This window comes from Astatotilapia calliptera, chromosome 23, assembly GCF_964374335.1.
Source record: "Astatotilapia calliptera chromosome 23, fAstCal68.1, whole genome shotgun sequence".
NCBI classification, from domain to species: domain Eukaryota; kingdom Metazoa; phylum Chordata; class Actinopteri; order Cichliformes; family Cichlidae; genus Astatotilapia; species Astatotilapia calliptera.
In genome coordinates, this window is record NC_137443.1 from 4,416,875 (window position 1) to 4,444,831 (window position 27,957).

The 27,957-nt window shown below is 42.5% G+C and overlaps 1 protein-coding gene across 4 annotated transcripts in view; it reads right to left on the bottom strand.

The window, feature by feature from the left end:
- The window catches only part of agbl4 (AGBL carboxypeptidase 4), a 359,648-nt gene that overhangs the window by 21,598 nt on the left and 310,093 nt on the right, over window positions 1–27,957 (bottom strand). For all 4 annotated transcript variants that reach the window (XM_026157910.2, XM_080297524.1, XM_080297521.1 and 1 more), the window contains 3 exons: window positions 15,518–15,607; window positions 13,777–13,891; window positions 11,574–11,685 (listed from right to left, as the gene is read on the bottom strand). In XM_026157910.2, the coding sequence (XP_026013695.1) occupies window positions 11,574–11,685; window positions 13,777–13,891; window positions 15,518–15,607 (317 nt within the window). The remainder of the gene's footprint in view (window positions 1–11,573; window positions 11,686–13,776; window positions 13,892–15,517; window positions 15,608–27,957) is intronic.

Below are 27,957 nucleotides of genomic sequence, written 5' to 3' on the forward strand. Positions count from 1 at the left end.
TGAATTGGCTCACTCTAGCTGCGATGGCTCCTTTCCCCCCATGACCTCAACAACATAACGTAATGCATGTAGAGATTATTAATCTGCAGCAACTTAATTTTAGAGTAAAAAACAAACCATGCCCCAAAGTACACAAAGTATACTGACTGCCTTTTCTAGATTCCTTTTGCCAATTTATTCTGGAGACTGAAAGCGAGCCCACAGACTCATGGAAGAAAAAGCTGAGCTTCAGGAACACTGTAAAGAGAGAAGTTGAGTTACCTGACTCACATATTCATGTTCACAAAGTGAGACAACCAGATAATCCTGATAAATCTATAAGCGCTATAAAGCTGTGTAATAACTCTTCATTCTGTGACAGGTGAACACACCTGTCAGGCATATGATCCCACACATATTTTTGTATTATACCTTCATGCCGTTGTTTTCCTTAGATTTATAGTGTACATATTATTCTCCCCAAAAGGAAGGAAGCTGTAATCGGTTCTGTTTGTCTGTCTTTCTGTTTGTTAGTTAGCAGGGGGAGTTAGTTATCTTGTCTATTGATCTATCACCTTCAGTTCTATCATTTCAATGCTCTAATCTAAACCCACATGGTTGCCACATGCTACAAAGGTCTCCTTCGCACTATATTGTGAAGGACACTAAAAAAGAGGCAGTAACAGCCATGGCACCCCCACAATGTCATGTCCATGCTTAATACAATGTTCAGCTAATGCCCTGCCAATCAAACTGAGACGGTTCTGAAGGCCCCACCAGTGTGATTGATGCTTCAATTAACAACCCGCTCTGACCTCCAAAATTGTTCATTTGAAATTGTAATTAAGCAATTAGGGGCAATTAAGAAACAGAGACTACTGAAAGAAAGTCAGAAGACAATTTGAGAGTGCGAGAGAGAGAAACAGAGAGTGAGCGAGTGTCCAAATGAAACCTCTCAGAGAGAAACAAAAGCCGCAGAAACTCCAGGGAACTCTCAACTTGCGGTGAACTTGCAGTGGCGGAAAACAGTTTAGTGTAAAACCTAGAAGGTCAAATGAATGAATTTTGTCAGACAAGTACTTATCTGCTGCATATTAATTAGAGCAGGGTGCGGGGGTGCGATGAGGGCCGTAAATGCTGGGCTTATCTTTACACGGAAAGGAAAAAGGAGCTGATTGAAGCAGGATTACAAGCTCCTGAATAAAGCTCTTGGCATCAGCAGCATACCTTTTGGGGAGAAGGGGAACTGCTGCTTGTTCAGGAGAAAAAAAGTTAAGTCTACTAGCATAATGCATTTTATCCCACATTAATTATCCAGTATAACACCTGTGGGAGGACTGTTGTGCATTTTTCTGTCTGCAATATGGCAGTATATGAAGCACTGGCAGTTACAAAGAAAGGGACGTTGCTAGCCCCTTTGACAAGTTCACAGCTGATTCATTCAAAAACAATGAAGGGACTTTAAACGTGAGCTCAGGGGCGGAAAAATAAAGCTAAAGAAGAGACCTGAGTCTGGCTCCAACAGAAGCCACTCCTCCTGTTAAACTATACAGCACAAGTAAGCGTGATGCAAGCAACTGGAGATAAAGTATCTGAATTTCAGGAGCAGGACCACGCCTCCAAACACGCTCCTCCCGGTTCTCATCTATATATGTTCCCCCAGTTCTACAAGCTGTTTGTTCTCGTTTCCTCCCTCCCATTTTCAATTCTTTAACGTCTTCACTTCTACTTAGTACATGGGGATCTGCCAGGCCCGGGAGCCGCTGCCAGTCCCCTTCGAGGCCTTCCCCAAACCACAGTTCATGTCCAAGCCATTCACCTTTACCTACTAAAACCCTGTCAAGCCTCAAATGAGGACGTGGGCCCAGCGAGTGAAATAAATACCTTAAATAAAATGGTGCAAAAAAAGATTTTGTTCTAGCCAAACCGTTAGCAAGTTGCTAGTAGTTGTCGCTGTGAGAAATTGGTCACAAACGAGTATGTAGCACAGCACTGAAAACCTCTTTGAGATTGGTCTTGTTGATAACAGATTGCCGAGTTGCCTGTAGTTTGGATGGAAGATGCTAATCGCTCTCTGAGCAGAAACAGATGATTTGCTTTCAAAGTAAAAGTTGAGTCTTAGCGCTGCAACCAGCTTTTTTCAAAAGCCACAGCTCAGTTTGAAGGCATCACGTCTCTGGTTCTGACTTGTGCGGCATTTTCACCACCACTTGTAAGGAAGTTTGCAAGTGTTGACAAGTCGGCATCCTCCATGCAGGCTACAGACAGCCGCTGTAATCTGCTAGCAATCACGAGGAGATCTGTGATGCAGCATCTTCTTTGCCACCAATTTCACTCAATGACAGCCAGCAGCCTCCAGCAACCTTTCCTCAAATGGTCTAGGAATACACATTTTTCCTGGAGGTTGCTAGGGGGTCAACAACCAACCTCTAGGCCTCTGTGACTGAAGCCTAATTTCCATCTTCAGAGATTTAAACAAACCGCGGATTTATCAGGAGCTTGGATACTTTGATTGTTAGTTGGATTCTGACCAGACTGCTAACTTTCTGCTAGGTGTCATCTAGAAACACCTATTGGCTGCGTCTGTTTTATGTAAAATGGGGTCCACAAACCAATGAGAGATGTTTCAAAAAACCACTATAGGAAACAATCACCAGCAGTCTCTGTTTGCGGTGTATTGCATACTTCTTCAAAATGTAGAGGCCTCCTGTGCTTACATATATCTGGATACGTCCACCCATCCATTCTTTTCCGCTTATCCAAGCGAGGGAAGTCTGGAAAGATGGTCAGTCTGCCACAGGGTTAACACAGACAACCATTCAGACCTATGGGCGATGTCGAATCATCAGCTAACCTAACCCCACAAACTACATGTCTTTCAACTGTGAACGAGAGAGAAACCACGCAGACACGGGGTCAGCTAGATCCTGGATTCCAACACAGGACCTTATCGAATAAACCAGTTTACTTGATAGGTCTTTCCAGAAAATGGTCACTTCCAAACCCAAGTCAGGTGGCAAAATCAATTCCTAACAGCATATTTTCTATGAAGAAGGCACTGTTCTATTATGGAACCAAGTTAGCGTTAAATATTCTTGCCGGGGAAAGTTTCCCGCATGAAAGGATTCAACATAATGACACTTAAACAGTGTAAAAGTCTAACCCTTATTTCATTAGTTAGAGGAGCTGATTCAGGTCACAGGGGCACATGGTTAGTGACCCACTAATGATGTAGAAGTGACAGAACATGGCAGATGGCATGACCTGCTTCATGGATGAGAGTAAATGACACAAAACTCTGCCACCGTCTGTCTCCATCTATCTGATTTTCTTCTCTCTCCTTCGCCCTCTCAGTCTGCATCATGCTCTCAAATTGATGGTGGTATTTGTCTGTTTATGAACACAGAGGTGACTTGTAATCAGGCTGAACGGGCACAGGCAGCTCTCTGCTTCAGCCCTTTTAGTGTCACATAAGCTGTCACATCTGTTGGGAGGGCTTGCCAGGAAAGCACAGGAAGGGGAAGCAAAGGAGCGTAATAGGTACAGAGAGGAAAATGTGATAAGAAAAGAGAGCAAGAGGGGAGCCGCAGAAAAAATAATCTGAAATATTATGTTAAAAATTAAGATAAGGTAAAATCCTTTGAACTAAGTTGCGAAAAATCGCATAAAAATCGCCAGAGTATGAGAGCTTCATCTGTATCTTCCTGTGAAAAGCAGACAATTCAGCTTCCAACGGAGGGAGAATAAAGAGTGGGATGTTGGAGGAATAGAAACGACGCAGGGATGATTGGGAAAAATTGGCCGTAAATCTCAGAAATGGATCAGAAATGGTTGGCTGACACCAGAGGACGTTTTAACACACACAGAGAGAGGGGAGGGAGAAGACAGAGAGGCGAAGAAAAAGACAAATAGATGTGCAAACCGCACACACAGGTCGCTAACTTCACACATAAGGCGATTCTGACCGTTGAACAAAAGAGACAGATGTGGAAAAAGAGAGTGTGGAGCAGTCAGTGTAGAAGAAGTAGGGCATTAGGGAGGATTTCAAGGTGCAAAATCAATCTGGATGCTGTGACAGGACCTAATACGTTTGTTTCGGGGAGAAAATTAATTTTCTAATATTAAAAAGGTCAAAAATAAGCCAAAGCAACAATGACCTCTTTGTCATCCTTAACAAATTATCCAAAATGGCAACGTCAGATTGGTGGGGATACATCGGCCAGTGATGAATGCTTCTGGTAATCAGCCAATCAAAAAGAATTCTTCTCCTGCTTTTGATAAATGAGCTGGAAAAGCAACGCTTTAGGAAGGAGATGGGTCCATTTGTTTCTTTGGTCTCTTCTCTTTCCCCCCCTCCCTCTCCATTTCTCTATTTTCAAAACAAACAACAGGGTAGCTTGGGAACAGATTATAGCTCCTTGCATCACTGACTCTTTCAGCCATTTTCCCTGCTGACCAATGTTCAGCTGCAGATGGTAAATGATGGAATTTTCTGAAACAGTCTGAGCAAATATGCCTTGAGATGGATGGAAGGAAAGTTTACAAGCAGCTTATAAGCAAATGCTTAGGTCTCATTCGCACATGGGCTTTACTCGATTACATTTACTACGTCAAAAAACACAAAACACACACGCACAGATGCATATGAACAATTACGACTGGAAGCAGTGATGTATCACCAGCTCATCATCTGCTCCTGTGGCTTTAATAGGAACAAACCCTTACACTATTATAAGAATACAAAATGAGCATCTTAATGTGGTCCTACACATTCTGCACCCACGAGTATGCGAGGGTTTGCTTGTGTTTGAGCGATGCAAATTTTATCACCAGAGGGTGAACCCGAGGCTCCTGGCACCCCACCACACTACAGTCCTCCACCTATGTACGCACGTTTCAAGCTGATGCCAAGTGAACTTTGAAAAAATAAAAATAAAACAGGTCTCACTCCACCCTTTGCCCAGAGTAGGTAAAGGGTGGAGTGCCCACTCCGGGTCAGGGACGAGACCCTGCCCCAAGTGGAGGAGTTTAAGTATCTCGGGGTCTTGTTCATGAGTGATGGGAGAAGGGAGCGAGAGATCAACAGACGGATTGGTGCAGCGGCTGCAGTGATGTGGACGCTGTACCGGTCTACTGGTCGATCTACACCCCTACCCTCACCTATGGTTACAAGCTGTGGGTAGTGACCGAAATAACGAGATCACAAATACAGGCGGTGGAAATGGGTTTCCTCTGAAGGGTGGCTGGCCTCTCCCTTAGAGATAGGGTGAGAAGTTCGGCCATTCGGGAGGGGCTCAGAGTAGAGCCGCTGCTCCTCCACATCGAAAGGAGCCAGTTGAGGTGGTTCGAGCATCTGACAAGGATGCCTCCTGGGTGCCTCCTGGGCGACGTTTTCTGGGCATGTCCAACCGGGAGGAGGCCCCGGGGCAGACCCAGGAAACGCTGGAGAGATTACATCTCTCGGCTGGCCTGGGAACGCCTTGGTGTTTCCCCGGATAAGCTGGATAGGTGGCTGGGGGGAGGGAGGTCTGGGCTTCTCTGCTTGGGCTGCTGCCCCCACGACCCGGCCCCGGATAAGCGGAAGAAAATGGATGGATGGATGGAAAATAAAACAGGCAATTGAGTACACTCTCCGCGTCTAAGTAGGGACCTCTTTCCTGCTACCTTATAAATATTAACCACACAAACTCCTAAAACAAATGGGAGTCTTTGACTGATTAATTGGCAACAATATTCCCTGTGCTACAATAAAGGGCACTTCCCAAAGACACGGCGAGCACACAAAAGATCCACACTGTCTCCACTGCACTGTGTGAAACTCCATCATTATGCCCAGCGAGACAGTTTGAAATTAGCAAAGCAGCATAAACAAGAGCACAGCGGTGATGACAGTGAAGGACGACGTGCACTTTTTGGAGTGATTATGATCGACGTTTATTGTTGGCTTAAATTTACTGATGTAAGGTTTGAGTTTTACCCCAGTAACAACCAGTCAGGTACATCCAGCTTGTGAGACCTCATCCCTTTGATTTTACTTCAGGAATCTGGTGAGACTTATTTTGATTCAATCGTGTAAAGTGCGCCAAAGAAGTGCAGGTGTCTGATTCTCAGTGTGATCAGTAGTGACATTTAAAATCTCAGGCAGTAATTTAAATCAATACTGAACTAAAAAAAACAAAACAACAACAACCAAACCAAAAAAAAAAAAAAAAAACTGAGCAAAGCCTTTGAGAACCTTTGGGCAGAAAGCTAAACTATCTTATTACAATCCTCTACAATGGAGAGAGAGATTGGTTTCTAATTAATCACCTGTCAACAAATTAACTGAAAATAATGTGTCACATTTTTATTGCCAATGTGTGAATAGAGCCTCAGTGTGCAACGCTAGCTTCTAATATCAACAAGCAACTGGCTCCTTACAGAAAGGTTACATTTTATCTACTTAAGCCAATTGAGCACGCAAATAGCGCTGGAAAAATACCTCAAATCTTGAATATAGTTCACACTCTTACACTGTTTGATATAATATACAGAGTAACATTAGTCACGTGCAGGGTCGAGATGTTGCCTACATTTCTTGGTCACAAATGGCTCAGTCACACTAGAGCGAAAATTAAACAGCAACCTCCTTGAAACAACGAAAAATCAGTGGTTGCTAATACCTGTTGCTAACAGCTGCAGTAAACAACCGGTCGCCCAGAGGTTGACCGTGCAACACCCTTAACATGGAGGCAACCACATTACTCGTTATGCGATTGCACAAGTCGCCTGGTGCAAGGCAACCTGTCTCCAAATAACTGTGGTCTGACTGGGACTGTCTGCAGTCACTCTCAGACAGATTAGTGAACGTTTTCAAATAATAACCATCTCGTTTATAACAGTTAATTTGAGTCAGTCGTGTGTAATGTGTGTTTTTGCAATAGGGAAGTCAGCTCTCCTTATATTCCTATATGAAGCCGAGGTTGGTGAGTATGCATGTCATTTTGCAGCTAAATTGCCATCCTTCAGCAACTCTGCCTGTATTTTGGGAAGATATTTCTGTTCTTGACAAAAGTTCATCACTGGGGTATTGCAAAAAAAATGCATAAAAATTGTCAACTTGATCCCATTTAATTGCAAAGTGATAGCAGACTCCATCCCCAAATGTTTGCAGCAGATGGCCCCGCCCCTTCCTGAGCCTGGTTCTGCTGGAGGTTTCTTCCTGTTAAAAGGGAGTTTTTCCTTCCCACTGTCGCCAAAGTGCTTGCTCATAAGGGGTCATATGATTGTTGGGTTTTTCTCTGTATCTATTGTTGTACGATCTACTGTACAATATAAAGCACCCTGAGGCAACTGTTGTTGTGATTTGGCGCTATATAAATAAAATTGAATGAATTGAATCTTTTACTGCATGCTACTGTAATTGTCTTTAAGTGATAAGTGACTGCGAGCAATCGCAGACCTGGTCCCCGTCTTCGAAGCAGCTTCAAATTGTGTTGGTGCTGCTGTCTCCAAGCACTGTTTTCTGTGACTGGAGCATAGTAAAAATGATGTCAGTAAACACACATCTCCTGGAGATCATACAGAAAAAATCGGCTGACAACCATTAGTTGTTTTTTAAATGCTGAGGAATTACAAACTGGGGTAAACAGTGTATTTGTTTATGTTTGATGAATAGATTATTTTAAAATGAAACATTCACTGCTTCGCTATATCTGCAAACACCTGTACACTTTGATTTAGTTTCCTCCACAGGAGGAATATTTAATCATCATTTTTATGCGGGCACTATTTCTTTGGGTGCAATTAATTTATTTCCCTCCCGCCAAACTGTTGCTGTTCAGTTTTTCTGCATTTATAGATCAATAAAAACAGTTACCAGAAACTGTGAGCTGGTTGATGGGACCTAAGTCTCTGATTTTCAAAACATCAGTTCTTGTTTAGGTCAGATTCTGCATAAACACGGGTGCGCTCCGAAAAGTGTTGAATTTCTCCATAAATATTAGTCAAATAAAAGTTTTCAGCCATCAGTGGTAATGCAGTGTATATTGCTTCTGCTACAAGCTTTGATTTTAAATGGCACTTGTCTGGAAAGCTCCTTACAGTTATTGAAGTCATTGCCTGAACAGAACAAGGAAGTTATTTTACCAACAGAAAGCAAGTGTTGCTGCATTCACAATGACTGGGAATCACTTTGGAGTGACTAAGGTATGCGTCTCAAGAACGGTAGATGGAGTTTGAAGCTGAATGCTGGTAGGCTCCTTTGTGACTTTGAATTATGATGCCTTATGCATAGAAATGTGGGTGTTTAAAGAAGTAAAGAAGTCGTGGTGACACGGCCTTGGGGTCAGATTTATGTTCATAATGGCTCACAGCAACTTCAACCTGAGATGAGATAGAACTGTTAACTTGTTACACGACATTTCGATCTTCCATCGCAACATTTATTGGCTAATCGTTACTTTTTATGTCATGATGCTCATTTAAATGCATAAACTGTTTATGATAAACTACGCCCTGAAGTGGTGACTTATTGCCGCTGGCATATCTGGATTTGATCTTGAAATCCAGGTTTGAGACACATATTGGACTTTTGAATATAAGAAGAGGTCAACAAATTATCTACATGATGTTAGAGCTGTATTAGCAAACCACCCAAATTAGGCAAAATGCAAACAGAGATGTGCACACAGAAAAAACAAAACAAAAGTCGACTTACATGTATCTGCTGCCATTTCAAAAGAAAAAAAAGAGAAAAAAGTCTGTCTAAAAAAAAATCTTAGGGAATTTTTTTCTGTAAGTTCTGTAAGTAAGTCATCGTGTCACAGTATTTCGTTTGGGCCTGGGTTTGACTGCACCGTTGCAACACCTTCATTAGTTGCTTTTTTAGCCATTCTGTTGTAGATCTGCTGCTGTGTTTGGGAACTTTTTCATATTGCATGGCAGCATACATCTGACACTGAATGCCAGATGCACATTTGACTTGAATATTTTGGTATAGAGAGGTGTTCACGGCTGACTCTATGTCTTTAAGATGCCTGGGTCCACCATTCCTCCACCACCGTGCTTGACAGCTGGTATTAGGTGTTCGTGCTGACATGCTGTGTTTGCTTTTTGCTCTTAATCGCTGTGCATTATCTCCAAATATCTACAGTTTGGTCAGGTCCATACGAAGGAGTTCTTGTGATTTGTTCAGATGCAACTTTCTAAAGCTAAGCTGCACATGGTTTTTTTTTTGTTGTTGTTTTTTAAGAGCTTTTTCCTGGCAATCTTTCTAAACATTAAAACTTAACATTTAACATGCTAACTGAAGCCTGAAGCCTGTAGAGTCTGATATAGCTTTACTGTGATGTCTAGTCCTGGGTTTATGTTAACACACACTTGAATACTCCAGACCTGCAAACTGCTAAAACTCCTGGTTTTATCGCGGTGCTTACACTCTCTGCTGATCACTTAATCAAGAGCATTAGCAGCGCTTGGTTGCGCCTTACCTCAAGTCCTATGGTAATGGAATACTTCTTTTTCATAGGGCTCACTATATGTTCTCATGTCATGTCAAAAGTTGAAGCTGCAATTCCAGCAAACCTAAGTTCTTTGAATTTTGATGTTGGAGTTTGTTGTTATGAGTTGGAAAACTCGTTACCATTTAAAAGGTCATCTGTAGCCAGCAGACACTGTTAACATTACTGCAATTGCCCTGTGAAGGCATCATTATGAAAACCTGCACTCTTAACACCTTTTTAGACAGCTAACATGAAGCAGCGACATTAAAATGGCAAACCGGGGCTGCTGTTCAAACTGTTTTTAGTTTACTTGCTGTGACTCTGCAGTCCCTGAAAGCTGCCACCCACCTGTTTGACTGACGTGCTGAATTTGGGGGAACTGTACTGCAGTGCCTAATGTGCCAGTTGGATATTTTAAAGCTATACGATGATGAATATTCTACAGAACGGGCGAGCGTGGGTCAGGATATTTATGTTTAATTTATACTTTACAGCAAGCAAAGATTGTGTAATGTTAAGAGGGGCAATCAGTTATATTTTAGCGATTGCTCCTTTAGCGGCGGCTCAAACAGTCACTGATTAATTCAACAGTCTCTCAACTGCTTCCTTAATATGGTTTAAGTGTTATCAATGCTTAATTGTTTGGTAGTGTTATGAATAATCCAGATTCCCAGGTCTTCAAGCTTATTCTAGCTTTTGTATTTTAAACAAATAACCACGCAGAGTTACCAGCTAGTAAATGGACCACATACAGTATGCTAGCTTAGCCCAACTGTTCTGCTGTGGCTGCTGCTGCTCTCCTGTTAATGGAGTCCTCCAGCAGAGCCCTCCAACCATGGTAGCCTCATTAGACTCTATGCCCGCTGAGTGAGACGAGCATGAATGGAGGGCAGCAGCACAGGGCCTCCTGGCTGCAGAGTTGGCATCGAAACTGGCATCTGGGAGCCCCAGACATGAGTAGTGTGTCTGATGGGATTAACTGGCTGTGGCGAAAGAGAGACAGAACAGGAGAGGTTGCCCAAGCTTCCAAATTAACTCTGCAAGACTGAAGGCAATCATCGGGGAGAAGGGGGCTACAGCACGACAAGTGCTGGTGGATGGTTATCAATAGAAAAGGAGAAGGAATTCAAGTCTTCTGACCCGCAGGAGTGGACTCGGGAAACATATGGTCTAATTCTGTGATATCGACTGGGCTCTTCATTTACCCAGCAGTACTGCTACAATTAGCATATTTTATTGTAAAACAATCTTCCATTAATTGTATCTGCTTGAGAATGAATGTGTGCAAATGTGCTGAAAAAGACTCGGTATAGTATCTTTTTAAAAACGAAATGCATCTGACAGAGAATAAGAACGCGCGTTTCAGGATGAAAACACATTACATTCACTCATCCATGTTTCTAAGCAGTGCTGCAGTTTTGTGGCTGTTTGTTTGTGTACATTCTGTGTCTGTTTGCTCAGGCGAGTATGTGTGAGTATGTGTGTGAGTGTGTGTGAATGACAGGCATGAGTGGATCACCCTGCCATGACAGAGTCTATCGATCAGCGTGTCAGCGTCGAGGGAAAAGGTTAATCTGCCCGATGCCAGCCCCGCGCCTCACCCCATCTCTGGCCTGCCCTGCATCCCGCCCCAGCCTGCTCCCTCTCTTATCAGGATTAGAGGAGTGTACAAAAGGGCAGAGTATTCCCAGGACACACGCTGACCTTCAGTAATCCCACCAACCTGCCGCTCTGCTTATAATTAACATCAGGAACAAAGATGAAAAATCCCTAGCCTCCCTGTGTAGCGTTCCTCCAACTGAAAGTCTCAAAGTAGAGAAGGAAAAAGTTACAGTAGATTTAAAGACTGAAAGCACACAGTCTTGCTTCAGTAATATGTTTTGAATGGCCAGGAGAGCCTAGCTGACATTCTAGAGGTGCTGACTGGCCTCCTCATGCTCCCCAGCGCACACACCCTAAACACAGACTGGAGAAACATGCTGAACCAAGCAGGGAGAAAGAAAACTGTTCTTGGGCTCAGTAGACGCTACTGTGGAGAAGGAATGTTGAGCACATAACAGAGGACTGTGTCTGTTCGCGTGCATGTGTGTGTGTGTGTGAAAACACACTCACCGGGTCTTGGTTCATCTGCACTATGAGTTGTTTCACAGCGTGCAGTGTGGGGTGGGCCCACGGAGAGGGATCCTGCCAGTGTCGATTCAGGTCGAAGCCCATCAGAGAACACCTGTACACACAAGCATGCGCGTGCACGCACACACACACACACACACACACACACACACACACACACACACACACACACACACACACACACACACACACACACACACACACACACACAGATAATGGAAAATCAAATGCGGTTTGCCTTACAAATGACTAAAGGCACCTTGTGGCCACAAACGGTGCAAAGTTGCACTTGCTCAAAGCTTAAGTTTAAAAGTGACCTCTTGTCTTTTTTATACAGTTCTTCACTAATTAAAAGATGGTTTTAGTATCACATGCTGAGACTGCCACGTTATAAAAATGATATAAAAAAAAAAAGCATCCCTGTGCCTGAAATCACTTCCTTACTTAAATGACTGAGTAATTTCTTTAAAACATTCAGGATATCAGGTTTGTAAATTGTCATCTTTTTTCTTTTTTTCAGCACTTTGGTTTCTTTGTAAAAAGCTCCAAATATACAAACACGGAATAAAAGATGGAAGCAGCATCAGTGTAAATTGTAAAATGTGTAAACATGCATTCTTTTTAATGGACAGCAGGGGGCGACTTCACTGTTTGCAAATAGGTTTTGACTGTACACAAAACAGCCCTCGACTCCTTGCCTCTGTGACCTCAGTAAATACATTTCTGATGACTTTAAGGGCTTTTTCACTTTTTACTGAATAAAACTATTAAAGTTATAAAGGAGGATCGTAAAGTGCATTCTCTAACTAACTATTTATCAGTCACAATTCATTAGCCAATCAGCTTGTGGTGTCCTCGGTTTCACTGTATGGTTGCAAAACACCAACGCTCAGCTTGAGGGCTCTGTAACCAGTGGGTGGCGTCACGATGGCTATCTTTCTACTACGAGTATACTAGCATTTATTGCACACTCGAAATTCAAATCCTCTAATAAAAGGGCAGCTGCTAAATATGATGCCCTACATAGTAAACTGAGATTGATTCAGGACAGAAAAATGTAGGCCACAAATTCTTACTCGATTCAGCTCGGCAAGTGTTTGAAGAGAGGAAAAAAATCCTTGCAACAAATACACATGATGCATTATTGGTAAGAAACAGTAGACGCATTAGAAGCAGACTGGGAATGAGGGAAGTGCCTGAACTTGTAATCAAAGTCCGGCTGACCGGCAGCTGAACCACGGATGATGTGGCACGTGCCCCAAACATTAGGCTGCTGTGGCGCCCAACCTTATAGTGTTACCAGGAGTGTCAAATTGCCATAATGGGATGCTTACATCTAAATATGCGCCCTAATCTGCTGTGCTTTGTGACATGTCGATCTTTGACATTTGCTAAAGCCAGTGATAATGACACAGGAGTTACTGATACTGCAGGGCAACTGAGCAACGCAGCCAGCCATGAACAAAATACTCATCCCAGGTTAACTGCAATTGATTATTTGCTCTGCATGTATCCATTTCAGTCTGCTCTCCACTGTGTCCTGCTGAGGTAGCTGTGTGGTTTCTGTGTATGCGTTCTGTGTGTCTGTGTCCACGGATGAGGACTATAACTATTCACCTACTGTCAATATGCTGGTTATCACCACTCAGTGCAAAAACAAGCCAATGACAATAGCCTGAACCATCACCAGTCGCACTGAATGGTATTACTGAGATTGTCACTGTGGGAAGCAACTAAAGAATCCCTGCACATGTATTTTGGGGACAGGGGCAAGGCACCACCACTAGATGGCGTTCACAAACACAGTGGGAGTGTGTTGCATATCTTGGTGAGCATTAGTATTCTGAGGGCTGAGCCTATTAAGTAAAAGGCAATTATGAAGAAGGGAATGAGAGGAGAGGAAAACAGAGGAGAGGAGGATGCCCACAGAGCTGCAGCAGCAGTGTTAAAGACAGAGTGGAGGAGAGGATGGACAGAGAGACTGGCAAAGAGAACAGCCCTACAGCCAAATACTATCTTCTAACAAATGCACTGCTGTGAGCTATATGAATTCATTAAGCTCTCTAAAGGTGGAGTTAAGAGGATATAACCCCACAGAGTGTGATACAAAACCATGTAATGTGTGAGTTCTACTTAGTGTAGGGACGGTTTAAAATTAAGAATTAAAACATGCACATTTGTGTACCTGTAATTGCCCAGGTAGACTCCGTCGGGATTTAGCATGGGGACTATCTTGAAGATCACATGATCTCTCAGGATCTGAGCAACAGGGTGGTGGCTCACCAGGAAGTCAATCACACCTATGAAACACAGGCACACACACGGAGGAAAATAGACTTGAAAAGAAAACCAAAGGCAGGCTGGCAGTTAATTGAGTTTTGAGAAACAAAAGGAGAAGGAAGGACAGCGAGGGGCATCATCAGAATCGAGGGAGGAATAGGAGACGTCAAGCCTAAATCGATACAAATGGAATGGAGCTGACGGCGCTGGAAAAACAGACACACGGCGGACTAAAAGCCAGCTCATCTGATCCATGATAATGCATATGCACACTGAGAGAGATAGAGAGATAGATAGATAGATAGATAGATAGATAGATAGATAGATAGATAGATAGATAGATAGATAGATAGATAGATAGATAGATAGATAGATAGATAGATAGATAGATAGATAGATAGATAGATAGATAGATAGATAGATAGATAGATAGATAGATAGATAGATAGATAGATAGATAGATAGATAGATAGATAGAGCACACTTTACCTTTCCTTTTCAGTCCCATTACCTATAAACAAAGGAACCCAGCAGGAGCTAACCTGACCACTCTGAGCCGATGGAAAGGAGCAACAGAGCCATTAAATCTTGCTAAAAGACAATTTCCCAAAGGTTCCTAGTTTTTCAAGATGCTTTATTAGTTTTGAGTTACCAGAGCTCAGGAGCAAAGACACCACAACGCCACTGTATTTCAGGACTATAGTTCGAGTTGTTATAGAGAAATATAGGCTCAGGTATCTCTTCTGTTAAGTTTCAAGCATATTATACTCAGGTGCAAGGTCAGAATTATAATTCCTTTGTAAGTGTGAAAGGACTGACTGCTCATCCCTTTTCATTACATATAGTTTCCAGACAATATCAGAGATGTGTTATTACTGATCACATGTTGAGCTTTTTTTTTAGTACGATGAGCTAGTCTGTTAATTAGTCTGGTTTAATGGTTTGTTTTGCCTCTATCCACAGCACAGGCAGCCTGTGTGCAGTCCAGATCTGTCTGGAAGCATTTAGTGTTTTATGAAATGAAAAATACAACAAGAGGAGCAGACAAGACCATTGAGATGATAACAACAGCATTTCTCATTTCCAACATTTGACATGTTTACGTTGCACCTTTATTTAAATGTTTACATTTTACACTGTGTCTCAACTTTTTTTTGCAAATGTGATTGTGCTACATTTAACATGTTTGGAAAGAATTTTCCAGTTTGAAAAAGGCTAATGAGGTATAATGTAATAATAATGTAATCTCAGCTGGAGATCAGACATTTTGGTACTCTTGATATTTGTTTTTCTGAGGCTTGTGATAATTTGGTAAACGGGCTCTTTAATAGAAATAAAAAGTTTAAAAAAAATTAAAAAACGAAAGATCTTTAAACAAGGATTTTGAGCCGTTACATCATCTGGAGAAACCACGGATTATAAAATAAATCTTCATTTTTTTCATTTCATTTTCAGGGCGTGCAACGATGATTTTGAATTTTTGAAAAAGTGATGTAAAACATGAGTCAACAGTATCAATAAACATCCTGGTTACTAACAGCAAAATGTATACGTACCGCATTGTGCAGTGCATGCTGACATACGCTGCTGTGCACACAGGTGAGTGGTTCTGCATTTGAATCAATGACCTCCCATTAAAACTTTACCTTGACAAATAAACGAGGCGGGAGACTCTCCGGGGTGAACGCGGGCGGTGAGAAAGACCAGCTTCTTCTCCCGTTCTGCACTCATGTGGTCTAAACAGGGGTAGTGAGAGGAGTTGGCGAGGAGGAGAAGAAAGGTAAAGACAGGGTACCAGAGGGAGAAAGAGGTGGTGCTGTTAATGCATAAAATTCTAGCAGACCTTTAGAGCAACTCCAAAAATGTATTCTCGGACACAAAATAACAATTGAGAGTTGGTATTAAACTTAGATATACATGTAACCCATAAAAGTCCGGTGTGAGAGGTTGGGTCAAAACACAGGCTGACCTCACAGTCTATTTTCAGCCAGATACACATGAATCAATCATCAAACCAACACACGCCACAGAATATTCAATAGATAAGGTGAATTATACATCTATAGGGTCAGGCTCTGCTTGCAACAGGTGTGACCTGATAGAGGTCTTCTTTGAGTTAAGACTTCAGGCTTGCTAAGGAATTCTCTGTGGCTCGACGCTCCACACATACTCCTTGGAGATGTTGTTGCACAGATGTGTTTGACTTTTCTTGAGCTTTTCCGCTTTACTGGTGTATTTTTGCACACACAAGGACCACTAAACCTTTTGAGGTTAAACATCAACATCATATTTCTTCATACCAGTGTGAATGACTATATTCTAATCATCTCAAGCATGATTGCATTACTAATATTGAAAACTAAGCAACATAAAGCTAAATAACATAAAAAAGCCAAACAGGATTTATTCATTCAAACCACAAAGGTTAAAGTTTCGCTGTTTTCTTGGCTCGTGTTTCTCTTCTAATCTGCTGTTGCTAATGGATGAAAGTGATTGCGAGCTTCATTGCGATACACAAACTTAATATCTTATCGATTCTTCCACCTCTTCTGCTGAGCACAGAAAATGCTAATTAGCAACAGGGTATGCACCTTTCCTTCTCTTTAATTCCAATTTAACCTCAGAGCAATGAGTGTGTGCTTCTCTGCGTGTGGGAGCACACGCGTGTCTGTCTGAGGAGTTTGGAGTCATAAACAAAAAAAGCATTGTTCCATTTAAGCACTCTGCCTCTGATTTTATTTCGCTTTTTCCTCCCTCTGCCCTTCACAGAGACAAATGGCTTTGCCATTCAGGAGTCTCCGCGGAGCGGGGCAGGGCGTTTGTTGTAAATGTGAGTGCTTGCGGTTTCGCTGGCCGCTGGGTGCTCGGTGTCTGTGAAATTCCATCACTTACAAATTCTACTTTGGCCTCGACCCCGGGCCACCGTGTAGGCTCCAGAACCAAGAGCACAGCCATCGCACACACTCAGATACACACACTCACTGTACAGTGCAAAGCTGCAATCAGAAAAGGGAAAAAGGCACACAGCCATTTTCCCTACAGTAAAACCAAGAACCCAGAAAGTTGTGAGCCAAACTGGAGGCAGCTGCCAAGGTCTCGACTGTCTGGGAATTCAACCATCATAGCCATGCTACATTTAGTCTCAGTGCTAGTGTGCCCTTGCTGCTTCATCAAAACAATCTCTTCCAGCAGGCTCCTGGAGCTTACAATGGATGTACTGTTTATCCCACATCGTTCTGTGAGTATCTGTGTGTATGCGTGTGTTTGCTCGTGTGTGTGTGTGAGACTATGTCTCCTCAGGGCTCTCACAAATGCTCCCCAAGTAGTTGTTGTGTTTATGTGTCTGTATCTCTGCATTCCTCTGTATCTGACTGTGCGCAGCCAAGCACTGTAGCACAAAATTAAGTCCCACTATTCCATAGGCACACTGACACCCGCAGGGAACCTGGAGGATACAAGCACCACAGCTAGGTTATACATAAAAGGAAATCGGGCCGAGGTGTGTGTCGCACAAAGGTAACACAAAGGTTAGGGTCAAGTTTTGTTTGAGTGTCGAGCATAGTTGTGCAGAAGCGTCTCCTGACCTCAAGGTGTCAGTAGAGATCAGCAGCCGGGTGGCTGTGGAGCGAGACTGGAAGAGCAGCTTGGAAGACACGAGGAAAAGAGAAAGAGAAAGAAAGGTAGCTTTCTCAAGGCGTCACAAATGATCTCATTCGCCTTTCTGGAAAAATCTTTTTGTTTGTCTTTGCTGACAGTTCTCAGGAATCAAAGTACAAACAGAGAACATTCCTCCACCAATGAATGCTTTTCCTCAAGAGTAGGAAACGTCAAACTAGCATCACTCTCACTTCAGTTGTTTGACAAGCCAAAATGGTTTTTTTGAAACTATAGTTTTATTACAAAGCTGATATAAAAGAAATATAAATCATCAAATAATATAGACATGACAAGTTGGAACCAGCAGGTGACATTATATTTTGCCATAACTCATTAACTTAAGGATTAATGAGTGCAAATATCTGTAAAAACTGACAGCTGATTGACCGATTTAGTAAACATTTCATAACTATTCTGGGTTGAATTCAAAATCATGGCCAAAAATGGTGATACTATATAAACACACGGATAGTTTTGTCCTCTGTGTCTCATGTTGGCACTCACAGATCAGCCACATGCAGGGGGGAAAAAAGAGGGGGTTTGCTAATTTGCCAAACCAAAATATACATAGCCATAGCAAATGACCACACAGTGCTGGAAATAAGAAACATAAGCATGTGTTAGGATGAGACGGCTGGTGCGTCTTCAGCATGAGAGATGTTTCCATTATGCATTGGTTAGAAATGAATATGTCGGAGGGTTTGGACAAACCATTAGAGAGGCAAAGTTGAGATGATTTGGACATATGATGAAGGAAGGCATGCAGGGGGTCGGTGTGACGTAAGGAGGATGATTCTGTCCCCTAACAGGAGCAGCCCAAAGAAGAAGAAAAAGTAAACAATTATTTTACATATTATGTCACGAGTGGTTTTATTATTGTTGTTACTATTGTTATTCACCCCAGCTGGTCGTGGCAGACGGCCGCCCCTCCCTGAGCCTGCTTCTGCTGCAGGCATCTTCCTGTTAAAAGGGAGTTTTTCCTTCCCACTGTCGCCAAGTGCTTCTTCATAGTGGTTGGGGTTTCATATCTGCTATATAGCGCCTTGAAGTGACCGTTGCTTTGATTTGGCGCAATATAAATACAACTGAATTGGATTACATCAATTACCTGCAACTAGTTTAACCATAGTTATTTATTTGGCCTTTTTAATGCGTATATTTCTTTATATATAGTATTGATTTAAGTGTATTAAATTTAGTATCATATTGACTCTACTTATTATATAATTGTATTTGTACATCACTGTTGTGATTTATGTGAAGTGCTGTAATTGTGATCTATCAAAATACAGCACCTACATATGTTAGCGATCCATCAGGCGCCGTTTTTGTGACGTAAATTCTTCATCCCGCCATGGAGACGTGGTCGAGTGCCTACACGTGAAAGGTTATGTTTCTCAATTACGAATCTCTTTAATTTTAACTTCACGGCTCCACTGGCCTGTCACAACAGCTCAGAACATGACTAAAAAAAATCTAAGAGTTAGGTGAGAACGAGAATGCAGGCGTACGCTACAGTGAGAGGGAGGCGGCTGAGCAGGGGGCGGAGGGGGAGTTGACAATGAGTGAGTGAAGGCAGCGGAGGCAAAATTTATACCCACGCTACCAAATCAAAGAGCTCCCTCAGCATATTTCTCACCTGCCAAAGTCACGAGCCGCACTAACTGCACATTACCGCTCATTCTCTCGCAGCTCGCCAGGAGGAAATAAAAAATTAAAGGATGTCAAACTATGATCAGCTCTGATAAATATGGAAATTACCAGCGAGAAGGAAAGTGCCAGTGAAAAACAACATAAATCTAATGGATTCTGAAGGTCAGCCCTGATTGTGCTGGTCAGCTCTTTCTGTGACAGCAGGCTCGGGAACTTGGGGTTCAGTCTCATAAGTTGTGACGTGATGTAATTAACTGAGATCTTCTTCATCGTTCTTCTTCGGCGGGTACAAAGGAAGCCCCGTCAAGACCTTCTGGAAGACATGGCATATATTTAAATACATTTACCCTTTTTTAAGACTAAATTTGATTCAGGGAGATAGAGGTAGACTTAGCTTGTGCTTTAATATTATTGATGTCCAAACTTTCTGACGTAAAAGGCACTAAACTGTGACTATCCTCACTTTACTGGACCCTAAATAGCATCTTTGGTTTTATATTAAAGCAGATGAAATATGGAATATCTAAACACTTTGGCACACTGCGGGGAGGGATAATGTGCTCCTGCATATACTGCAGCCCTTTTCCATATACACAGTTTTTAAAAAAGCATATTATACACCAAGTCTCCAGACCAAGGCCTCCCTATTTCTCTGCCTCCCCCCCTAACTCTGCTCTGTGGATTTTACACTGTAATAAATTAGCCTCTCTTTGGTAAGATGGCAACAAGACACGCTTGAAGCTCTGCTTGGTGTGTCATGTTGAGGATGGGCGCGAGCTGTAAATTGTCACTGGCGTTGAATTTATACAGAGCCTTGGGATGAGCTGCGGTGCTGTATACTGCCCAGCTGAGTGAGACCCAACAAGCATCAAAGCTTTGTGCTTCTTCACCCCCAGCCCACTCCACCTGCTGACACCACCCCTCTGCCACCTCAAGGACAACCGGAGAGACAGAGAGAGGAAGAAAAAGAAAAAGCGGAGACAGAGAGAGATGGCGGTGTGTGCTGAAGAGCAGAGGGCTCTAAAGTGATAAGAGTTTTATGATGCTGTTTTCTTCCCCAGGAATTGACCAGGTCCGCGACTTAAGTTCTGTGTATGTGCATGTGGGTGTGTTTGCGCCTGTAGGTGCTCGAGAGCCTGTGGCGTGTCTCAGATTTATTCATCTCATATTATTGTGGGGAGGCAGGGGTACCGCCAAGGCCTCCCCACACATTAATAAAGCATCCCCTGTCGCTTCACACACCACACATTACACAGCTAAACTCTCAGAGAGGTGAGAAGGGGTGGGAGAGGGAGTGGAGGAGAGACGCCTAAAGGAGGAAAACAGTATGAACGTTACTAATTGTCATGAAAATAGGAATCCTGGTGTTTTCTCTGAACAGACAAAGAAATGAAATCTACAGAGTGGAGGATATTTACACAGACAGGTGTGAGGACGGAAACACAGAGGACGACTGGAAAGATAAAAGGAGAAAGGACGGTGAGGGGGAGACAGAGAAGCAAACAGACAAGAGGCGAAGAGGAAAACAAAGAGAAGCCAAAAACCAGAAAAACAAACACAAGAAACTTTACTCAGCTACTTTATAATTTGCTTAGCGAGTGAATAAGATCGTTGCATAAGGGCATCGCCTATAAACTGCTGCATAAAAACACACTCGCATTAATTCCTGATTGCCCAAGTTAGTTTACCAGTGTAGCTAGGCTGCAGCGATACGAAGCTATTTGTAATCTGTGAAAGCGCAAACTCCCGAATCCACTCTTACGCTTAATGATGCCACTAAAGAAGAAATCAAAAGCAGGAAAGTTAAAGACAGAAAATATGTCAAAGTCATGCTGCACTCTGACATCTTATGGGAGGGATCCTAAAAACTGTTACAGTGGGATGACTTAATGATCTGTAAACAAAGCCAAAATACATCGTTCTTCACCCTCAGCTCAAGATAACTGCGGTCATAACGATAACAACAACTTGGATATATTCCAAATCACTAAATGTGTCAAAAGTCGCCCGGCAGGTTCTTTGTCGGGGCTCTACGGCTTCGTTGGCATTCAGTCCAAGTCTTGTACAGAAGAGCGGATCTGAAATTCTTTCGCACCTGATTCATGTCACAACCGATATGATGGCTCTGAGTCAGAAGCTTGTGAAGAAGTCATAGCAAGAACTGAGTGGCGCAGCATTGAAAAAGTACATAATATCAATGTAACTCTGTTACTGCTTACTAGGTAGGGAGCCCTTCTCAGGGTTCATAATGGTTTGCTTTTCTCCCTCAAGCCTGAGCTGAAAGGGAGAAGCAAAAGCTTAGCTGCCTCCATAAAAGCTCAACTGTCCCACTGTCGTACATGTTATTTTGCTGTGTTATCTGAAAATTTACAATGGTGGGTCAAAAATTTTAATTGCTGCCTTTGGCTTTATTTATTGAGCTCACTGTTCAATTATGGGCTACGTCTTGTAAATTGTATTACTCAACATGACAGCGTAATTGCTGTTTGAAAGCCCTCTGTAAATTGGAGAAAAGTAATTTTGAATTGGACGAGGGGGACAGAAAGACAAAGGCAAGTGAGCCAAAGGTAAAAGGGGACACGAAGACATATGGTATGATAGAGTATGTGCTAGATTAAACCGCCTCTACCTCTGAATTCTCCCTTTACAAACTCATCCTGTCGTCTGCTCGTCTCTGCACTCGTTTCCCTCTCTGTTTCCTTCATCCTCTTGACCACCTTGGGTGTGTGTGAAGCTGACGATCGCAATCAAAAGCAGAGATGCATTGGTCAGAGGTGTGTCTGAATGTGTGTGTGTGCCTTTTACAGAGAGACAGCACGGGCCTCGGGAACGGTCAGTCCGACTGGCATCGCATCCAGACGGGAAAGGGGGAGGGAAAAAGTGAAGGAGAGACAAGAAAATTGGGAGAGTCATAAAAGGGATGAAGGGTGGAGGGAGACAGAGTGGTGGCAGCAGAGGAAACCCTCGAGAAGACAGCATGTAAATATGCCAACGGCGGGCCTCTTAAGTGGAGATGAAGAGGCGGCAGGATAAAAAGCACTGAGCACTGTGTGATTATGGATCAATTTGCCGCAATCAAGCCCCCTTATGGCTGGTCCCTGTGAAATGGAGAGATTTCTGCTCTTCAAGGGCAGTCGTGATGACAGTGGAGGTCACAGACGATGGGAGTGACAGAGTGAGACACGCTGACGGGAGGAGACGAGCGTCGGAGGGGAAACGTGCGGTCCTAAACAAGGTGCTAGCCAGCCATCAGTATTCAAGCCTGAGCTGAAGGGCTTTCTAATTATGTTAACTGAGAGGTGGTGGTGAAATGCAGGCCTTTGGTCATCATTGACCACAGAGCAGAGAGCCACCAGTGCGAGCTCTGGTCACATTCTGCCAACAAATGAGCACTCAAGTGGAAGCTCTATGACTCTTCTATTTTATGCACTGTAAAAATTTCTGGCAGCATTTGGAGGTTTTAACGTGTGTGCCGTGTTGCACTGGAGATTTGATGGCATCTGTTGGCTTGAAATCTATTTGTTTTTTCCAAATTCATGTCCTTTAAAACACAGGACATCCTTATTTTTAAATCCTAGGATAAAACAAACTCAGTTATAGGCCAGAAAGGGTTGAGAAAGCCTTCCTCGCGACCACTGTTTGCTTTCGCCTTGATCTATTTTACTCTTTGTCTGGTCTTCAGGGCCAACAACAGCGTGGTTCTCTCATGCCGTTTAGAAGCAGCCCGTATCTCTTTGCAGTCACATGCGGCTTTATGAAAGCCCCTAAGTGTTGAGCATGGGTGCGATAGGCACTTGTCACAGAGGACAAGACAAAGATCCACTAAGAGAGAGACAAAGAGGGAGCTCTTTCATGTATCAAAAGCAATAGGCCCTTTTGGTGATAGGATATGGCCGTCTGGCGCAAAGTCAGAGGCGGGACTGCTTAGGGTTTAAAGGCACTGGTTGCGGGCCTTTCTGAAACTCTGACTTCTCCTCTCTTGGCTTCAGAAAATGATGACAGGAGGAGAGGAACATAAAAAGGAGGGATGGCTGGTCTGTGCACGGCATGATACAGAATCAGAGGCAGCCAGTAATAGCCTTTTTTGAAGAATGCGCCACTGAACTTTAAGGGCCGTCTTGCTTGAAAGGACAAGTTACAAATAGGAAGAAAGGAGAGGGAGAAATGATTTCCCAGGGATATACCCCCTACTGCGCTGCCCTATCGCTGCACCGCAGTGTAAGAGTGTGTGTGTACTGTACACAACCGTGTATTCGAAGAATGCAACATACGACGTGCAAGCCAACGTGCAATACGTGCAACACATCTCCGCCTGTTTTCGAGCTCTAAAGAGACGACGAGGACAGAGTTTGTTCTTAAATGTCATTCGGGCCACTGTTGCTTTTAAGAGAAACGGTTACTAAAACCGATCCGACAAGCAGAACAGACAGGCAGTCAGATGTACAGACAGGACTGATGTGTAGTTCTTTATTACTCCGTCTCTTCGTACCTATCAATAATTTCTGAGCCACAACAATACAGTCAGGCTGAGGTAAACAACCGTAGTGCATCCCAGCTTTAATAACTACCATAACACCTTCCAGCTATGTCTTTCATTCTTTTTGTCTTTTTCCTTCGCTTTCTTTTAGATTCTGTCTTCTTGTCTCTCATCTTTTTCTCCTCACGTCTCGACAGCAACACAAAGTTACTGTAAATCACTTTCACTCCTCTCCAACTTTGCTTACACACATACGCAGCATGCAAATCACTCACATTTCTTTTTTGTTTATGGAAGAAATATATGCAGGCTTTGTGTGTGTGTGATCATGTGTGCATTGCGGCCATCAGCTCGGCTTGGCGGCAGCGACAATGTCATTCAGCAGTTTAGTAACAGGCCATTACCTTGTTAATACCAGTCTAATGGGCGGTCTGCTATTTTAAAAGCACAGCCATGTTTGTGCCATTAACAGCCACTTAGTGCTTGTCTCAAATCAACAGGCCATTGGGACACGCAAAAAACAATAACAAAATAACAGAGACAAAGAGATAATATGCCCTTTTTCTTTATTAAAACCATATTCTATCATAATTCGCGTCAACAATTTAAAGGACACAGTTGCAAAGATGAAAGGAAAGAGCACAAAGAGACTCCACTTCATGCAGCAAACGTCTAAGATTAAACCAATTTGTGCATATGATCATAATATTTAGATGCACTTTTATTTTGCTGCTACTGCTGCTCGGTTCTTTTAGGAGGCTAATATTTTAGCATGTTAACGCTGGAATGGTTGTGTTGGAACATGAAAATACACAAACACATAGATTTAAAAGTAGTACCAGCTTGCAGTTAGTCTTTTTAGTACTACCGCTGGGACTCCAAAAGCCAGATATTTGCAAACTGCATTCCATTTGTTCTTTTGCTTGGTTTGCATTTGAAAGTTTAACAAGAGTTTATCTTTCCCCAAATACTTATGTGCCACATTTCTGCTGGTAGCCTGCCAACTTCACTCTGATGATCAGACTGTGAGTGACTGATGCTTGTAAAACAAAGTGTGTCACATGAGAGGTGCTGACAAGTGTGTTTTTGAGCTTTGGACAAGGCCTGCACAAATGTCTCCCTCCCCCCCCCCACCCTATTCCCAGCCTCTGTGCTAAGCTAATCTCTTTGTAAGGAGATCCTTAGCTATCTGTCTGTAATATTGCAGTAAATGTGCCATCTAACTCACCGAAAAAGTAAATAGGGGTAAGTCTCCCACCCCACCTAATCTATCCCAGAGGTTCACCCTGGACAGGCCGCCAGTCTGTCGCAGGGCTAACACACAGAGGCTGACAACCATCAATCCATTCTCTTTCACTTATCCTTCTCAGGATCGTGGGGGAGCCTATCCCAGCTAGCATAGAGGCGAGAGGTGGGGTACACCCATAGAGAAAAACAAACATTCACATTCAGTTTCGTATCACCAGGTAACCTAACCTTCATGCATGTTTGTGGGCTGTGGAAGGATGTGGGAGCATGCAAACTCTACACAGAAAGGCCCCAGACTGAATTTGAGGTGAGGTGACAGTGCTAAATACTCTACCACCATGCTGTAACCTAAACCTTACCCAAACATGACAGACATGGCCTATAAAAAAATATCATGCCTTTAGCCTGCACCTTTATCCATGTAGATCTGAAGGGGGGACCACAGATGCTGTCTTCAAAATGACTTTGGTGGATCAAAACCACAATAAAATGATGATAAGATAAAGTCAGTCTGCTATCCTTTTGTGACTGAATCAAATTGGCAATTAAATGCGATCTATGATAACTAATTACATTCAAAGTGCAGCGAGAATTGATCTGAAAGTCAAGTTCAGAAATTCCTCCACAAAAAGTGATGCAGTTGCTGCAGGACAGGTTTTAACTGACACAGGTGTTTGGCAGCTTTGCTGTTATATAAGCATGTAACCAGAATACAACCAGTTAGCAACCAGCTGTATTGAGTCCCCTAGTGCAAAGAGACATGTAGCATGAAAGCTACGGTTATTGGTGGAGAAATATGTTCAATGAAAAAAATGTTCTTTTGAACCAACTTTTAAAAAATCAGTCTAATTTGTTACAGCTAAATTTATTATTTTTACTAAGACTACAAGTTTGATTTGACTGAAAATGTAAATTTGTATTTAAAAAAATCTTTATTTTTCCAGAATCATGAATGTAAATTGAAACAAACTAACTGCTTTGGTAAAACCTGACTCTAATTTTGAAACATGCAATCTTTTAAGTTCATTCAACTTATACTTTTTAGTCAGTGTAATGAAATACCATTTCTACTTATACGTAATTGAAAATTGGTTTATTATGTCCTCATTCAACTTACTTAATAAAGCTTCACAAAAATCTATGTTATTCCTTAAAATATAATAAAACAAAAGCTGTGGTTTTACAAAAAAAGCTGATTTCTTGAAGTTAAAATCAACTTGTTAGAAATGAATATAAATTCTCCTTTGAAGGACTAAATTTTTATGTTATCTTTTTTTTTTAGCAACACAACAGTTGCGTAGGGCGAAAAGACAAGCAAACAAAAATAAACCAGACAAAATTGAAAAAAAAAAATGATTCCCCATCCCAACCCCCACCAAACCCCTCTTTTTTAACAAAAATATGCCAAATTGAGCAGCTCACCTTTAAATTGGTAATGTAACAGCCTTTAACATGAACAGCATTTCTAACACCGTGTGTTCTCATTGCTTCCTAAATAAAATGAAGATAACACACAGAACCCTTTGAACAATCGAGGGGAAAAAATCAGATGCTGTGGTTCTAATTTCTCTCAAATCAAATTAAATCTGTTCCATCACAATAACATCTAACAGAAATTCTTTATACTTCTTTCGAGTGTTTCTGATTACAAACAAAAAAATGCAGTGTCCACATGTCTCTCTGGCTAATCCAATGCTTGACACTGAGACTACAGATTCTACGTGTCGTTGTTTTTGTTTCTATCTCCACAAACAGTTTCTGCAGTGCATCAAAGGTGTGTTTAAGAGTGTAGATCTGTCTGGAACTGTTCAGCGTATGTTCACTGCTGAAGTGAGGTAATGGGGGGACACAGGAATGTGAGTCACATGACACAATCACCTTTGACTTAAAGATATTTACTTAAGGGCAAACTGTTTCTGTTGGTTTTTCTAGGGTAAGTGAGTTTTAAATTTAGGTAAAGTGAAAAAAAACAAAACAGTTTCAAACCAGAAAACTGAACTTTCGATTGCGACAATATAAAATTTAAATTCAACTAAATGACGTTTAGACGTTTCACTTTTTTCAGTGTTGTTAATCTGTCTGCATTTATGAATTAGACCACACTTATTCACAAACCTTTGGGTGATTCTCTTTTTGCGGCAACATTTTAGCTTCATAACTTTTGGAAAATAAAAAAAGATTTATTTTTTATAGATTTTGTTATCATTTGTTTCAATACTGACATGTTTAACTATATGAAATCCATTACGGTCAAGCTCAGGGATGGATAAAATAGTAATTACAGGTAGTTTTATGAAACATTGCCTCTGAATGTGTTCCACCCTGTTAGGGATGTTTACATATTGACCAGAGATAGTTAAACATATACATATTTGTGCATTTAATGTTCCTGACTTCCACATAAAAATTCCCCTCGTGCCCCTGCGGGTGGTCTATCCTTCATCTGGGGTCTTGCCTGGTTTGAGAGACCCCAGCCTCTATGGATCTTGTGCTCAGAGCTTGTTCCTGTGCTGCCATGATTAGTGCCTCTGTGCTGCTCTTCAGTCCGGCTTTGTCCAGCCACTGGTAGGATTTCTGGATGTCAGCCACCTCCGTTATCTGGTACATCTCCACCTCCGCTGGTGGTACATACTGTGCAGAGGCCTATCCTCCATGATGGTTTCTCCTCTTCCTCGTCATTCTTGGGTTTCTGCTGCCTGAGGTATTCACTGAGCAACATTTCTGTTGTCAGTTGGGGCCATCTTCCTGATGTATTTGTGGATGTTCGTTGTCTCATCCTGGACTGTGGTGCTGACACTCACTAGTCCCCGGCCCCCTTCCTTCTGCTTAGCGTACAGCCTCAGGGTGCTGGACTTGGGGTGAAACCCTCCATGCATGGTAAGGAGCTTTCTTGTCTTTATGTCAGTGGCTTCTATCTCCTCCTTTGGCCAGCCTATTATCCCAGCAGTCTACCTGATCAAGAGCAGGGCATAGGTGTTGATAGCCCACATCTTGTTCTTACCGTTCAGCTGACTCCTCAGGACTTGCCTGACCCTCTGCAGGTACTTGGTG